This window comes from Papilio polytes, unplaced genomic scaffold (assembly GCF_000836215.1).
Source record: "Papilio polytes unplaced genomic scaffold, Ppol_1.0 DF822511.1, whole genome shotgun sequence".
Taxonomy (NCBI): Eukaryota; Metazoa; Arthropoda; class Insecta; order Lepidoptera; family Papilionidae; genus Papilio; species Papilio polytes.
Genome location: NW_013526693.1, coordinates 12,232 through 16,567, shown reverse-complemented (window position 1 = coordinate 16,567; position 4,336 = coordinate 12,232). Strand labels below are relative to the sequence as shown.

At 38.6% G+C, this 4,336-nt stretch overlaps 1 protein-coding gene across 1 annotated transcript; it reads left to right on the top strand.

Annotated features, from left to right (window-relative positions):
* Positions 1-1,291: 1,291 nt before the first annotated feature.
* LOC106106069 (cytochrome b-c1 complex subunit 10-like) lies at positions 1,292-1,631 on the top strand. The gene has a single exon (XM_013286598.1). The coding sequence runs from the start codon at positions 1,393-1,395 to the stop codon at positions 1,564-1,566; it is 174 nt and encodes a 57-aa protein (XP_013142052.1). The 5' UTR covers positions 1,292-1,392; the 3' UTR covers positions 1,567-1,631.
* Positions 1,632-4,336: the final 2,705 nt, after the last annotated feature.

Here is a 4,336-nt window from a genome sequence, read left to right as displayed (position 1 = left end):
CAAGTCTATGTGAGCTGTACTTTTGAGCCGCTTCAAAGCTGACTTGCCCATGTCTAGTACTGTATGATTATATTAGCTTTGTATATCGAACTGTTACGAATTCTGTATGATCCAAAATAAAAACACATTATTTCCTACCTGTTCAATAAATGAAGTTCCATATTTCCGAAAATACCACCACTCGAAGATTAGAATAAGTCCAGAAATAAGAGAAGATGTTCCAGTGAGTGCAACGTAGAATTTAGGCGTTAGTGCACTTAAAAATGTTGAACTATCCCACATTATGGCAGTTTATTGGGCCCTAAGAATAATAAACTCGTACATTTATATAATTGTAGGTTTTACTTAGTCTAACACCTATGTTTTTCTTTAGTAATGTTCACCCATTACTGTTATTGTACTGTTTTATACGATCATAAAATAACTAAGTTGATAAGCAATAAACTCATAATTCTTTAAAGCTTGCTTGCACCGCTTTTGGCTTCATCTGTCATTAAGTCCTGTCATCTGTCAGCTTGAAACTTTTAATACGGCCAAAGGGCATATAAAATAAAGCAGTTACAATCTTCACTTTTAGCTGCACATTCCCCAACCTGACCTTTTTAAATCAAGTAAACAACCGGCTACCGGTTAAAGAATGTTGTGCACATCGAACGAAAATTAGCGGTTTCTAAATTCAACAATTTTTTACAGAAAAAGTAAGAACTCTCAAACTATTCTTCTCTTCTTTCAATCATTCTCAAACAATTTCCTTACGACAAGAAAAGTTTTAACCATCTCAGTCCACTATTGTCATTTTAATTGGAAGAAAATTAAAATCGAGTTGAAAATTATCGATATCAAAATTAAAATATTTTTTAAAGAAAAAGTAAGAACTTTCAAAGTATTCATCTCTTCATTCAATAATTCTCAAATTATTTTTTAACGACAAGGATTCGTCTTAGTCCATTACTTTTATTTTTTTTCGGAGAAAAGTAAAGACAATTCGAATATTATCGACTTCTAAAAATGTTTTTACAGAAAAAATACGAACTCTCAAACGATATTTCTTTCCTCTCAATCACTCCCAAACAATTCCGTAGCGATTTACAAAAAAAAAAGTTTAAAAAATAGGTGTGGGGGCCGTGTCGTCAAACTAAAAATTGAAATTGCTTTTACGGAGAAAGTAGGAACTCTCAAACAAAATTTTCTTTCTCTCTCAAACTATTTGCATAAAAAAAAAGTGATGGGGCTTACTTCCCGTAGAATTGGATCTCTAGTCGTATACTCTTTGACATACTCTTTATTCATGTCGTTCATTTGACATTGTCGGTGAATGTGATTTTTAATTATTCTTTGCGTTTGAGAGGTGTTTTACGTAACGCACTACGAAGTACGAAAATATTTTTAAAAATGCTGGCTCGATTGGGAAGACGCCAAGCTGAAATGGTGGCATCCTTTGTACCCTCAGCTGTAGCTTTTGGAGGAGCAGGATTTTGTGGTCTTCTATATTTCACGGATTGGAAAGTATTCGTGACTTACATACCCTTCTATGGTGGCAAGTTTAAAGAAGAGAAGACGGAATAATTCGTTATTATAATGGTCTGTTCTTTGCGTTAATTATGTTGTAATTATAAGCCTGTAGTATTTCACGTTAATTTTATTTATGTAACCTGTTCGAATTTTTAAACATATCCTGCAATGGTTAATTTGAAACATTAATCATCTTGTGGTACCTGTCTGATTGTGACGGGCAGTACCCTATTTTTAATTCACTGTGAAAAATATTCAATTATAAGCCAATGCAATTGAGAGGAGCGTCCCAGGTAGAGAGGGGTACCTTTTCTATCTCTTTTCTCTACTACTTTAAAAATGTAGCAATAGATAAAGATACTACTCGTTCCCCCTTCTCTTATAAAAAAAGTACTTATGCAGAAAGACATAAAATATTCTAATCATGTCATAAAATCTTTGGAAATAATTGCTCCTCACAAGGTTAAAATAACTTAGGTCAACATTTTGATAAAATTGATGAAATTTACCATTGTTTGTTAGCCCATAATATGGGGGCCATATATGGCAGAGTGGTCAGGCCTCAGTCGACCACTAATGAATGTCTTCACATCTGCAATCTTAGGTCATATATTTAGTCTTAAATGTAGACCTGATATAGTTCACTGTTTAGTGCATGTAGGTAAACTAGACTAGATAGTTAACAACATAACATTGTGTTGCAGCTCTATGAGGCTTATTTATCAAGGAACAGTTGGGAGACTCAAATGTATTGAAAGAATAATTAATTATAATATTTTTATTCAACATCATTTTAACATTATGTACTACTTAATAAACCAACTAAACTTCTTTGTGCACTTCTAATGAGGTGCCGGCAATTTTGTCCCGGCATTAAATACCTAGTATGAATATGAAGAACATGATGAGTCTTGAGAAGTGTACTGATTCTCTGTTGTCTGAAGCTGCGTTTGTAGAGATGCTAGTTCAGTAAGCATGGACTTAAACTATCTGTTACTTTCCATATGTTACTTGTTTAATTATGCCTTGAACCAAGTGACCGAGACTTATATTGAAGTAGCATTTTGATACTGCCCCCTCCACATCTAACAACACTGATAGGCTGCCTACACAATTCTAAAGTTGCCAAATAATTGACTACAACAAAAAAATCAATTTTGCGATTTGTTCCTTTTTATTCTTGCTTTATTACTTTCTAAATAACAAATAATTATAATTCGCTTAGTGACACTCAGTGGGTACATAAAGGAGATGTCTCAGCAGTAACATGGCATCGGCTCAGGCAGGGCTCGCCACAATCATCCTTACATAATAATAATGAATGGCTTGTGTTTGCAAGTAGCATGCTCGAAGCACACTTTAACGCACATAATTTCGGCGGTATATTGTAAGGACGGCTCGATGTGTTGTATATAAGAAAATAACTAATTAGGCCCGTCTTTAGGCACACTCTTTTTGAATAATAATACGTAATCGGCGACTCGGTCTCAAATAGTACTTCGAGAAATATTGTAATACACTGAACGAAATATGCAATAATATTGAATATTGTATCGACAGAAGGTCTGTTCTAAAAGCGCAGCTCATTGTCGCCACTGCCCGCCTCGTCCTCGTCCTCGTCGTCGGCGGGCCCCGGCGCCGCGCCCGCCGCGCCCGCCGCACCCCCCGCACCCACCGACACCCGCTCCTCTGCAACACACGCTCAACATATTACTTCCTTATATAACTTTAAACTCTCATGGTTTTCTATACTAATATTATAAAGAGGAAAATTGTAATGATATAACTCAAAAACTACTAGGACGATTTCAAAAATTATTTCATTTCACCATTAAAAAGCTACGTTGTCGGAGGAATTTCACGCGGACGGTTCTTAAAACACGGGTTGCATACCACGATTACTTGTTTGAGTTGTCATATCGGTCAGCCCGTGAACATTTCGCATGAAACATAATTGTGGAAAGAAGCCCATTGTTTACGATAATTATATTACTTCGTTGACTTTTTGTCCTTTGTAAAATAAGGATTATATATTCAGTTTGTATTGCCGGTATTCATGTCGTAAGAGTGTTTTTTTTTTAGCCCACCACCACCCATGGCCCCACCGACCCTCGGGTCATACGGGCCGAATCGCGGGAGGGGCGCGCGGTTTGGCCGGTTTCGGCTCCGCACGCACCTTCTTGACTCCCTACAAGTTATTTCGTCCGTTCCTTAGTGTTGAGTCACTCTCCCCCTAATGGGCATGACGAAACATGAACACCATCGCCGTCGGGCATCCACTCCAGCGCCTATTCTAGCCTGCATCTTCGATGATGCCATCGATGCGTGAACTCACGCAGCCTAGCATAGTTCGCCCCGTTGTTGACAAGATCCAGATAATAAATCGGACCCGGATCCCGCCGAGTAATCCCATCCATCATCTTCATTCTCAGGTCTGCATACTGAGGACACTCCCACAAAACGTGATGAGCATCCTCCTCATCCTCACCGCACTCACACATACTCGATTCGACCAGAGTCATATCGTTCAGTCTCTTTCTAAAACATCCATGGCCGCTGAGGATCTGCGAGACTTGGTAGTCGGGTGCGACCCAGGTGGCCCTGAGTCGAGCCCTTACGTCCGGGAAAAAGCGAAACAGCTCCCGACCTTTTGTATCATTTGTCCATCTTTTCTGCCATTCACAAACCACCTCATCCCAAATTACTCGTTTCTGCCTGCTCAACTCCAAACCGGTCAACGAGATATGCGCCTTGCTCACTAAACCAGCACGGATGGCCTCTAGGTCTGCAGGGAGAACGCCAGCCAGTACCGGTAAAGCGGCTG

What these genes read in the sequence shown, in the direction of transcription:
- LOC106106069 (XM_013286598.1), top strand. Translation starts at nt 1,393, where the DNA reads ATGCTGGCTCGATTGGGAAGACGCCAAGCTGAAATGGTGGCATCCTTT.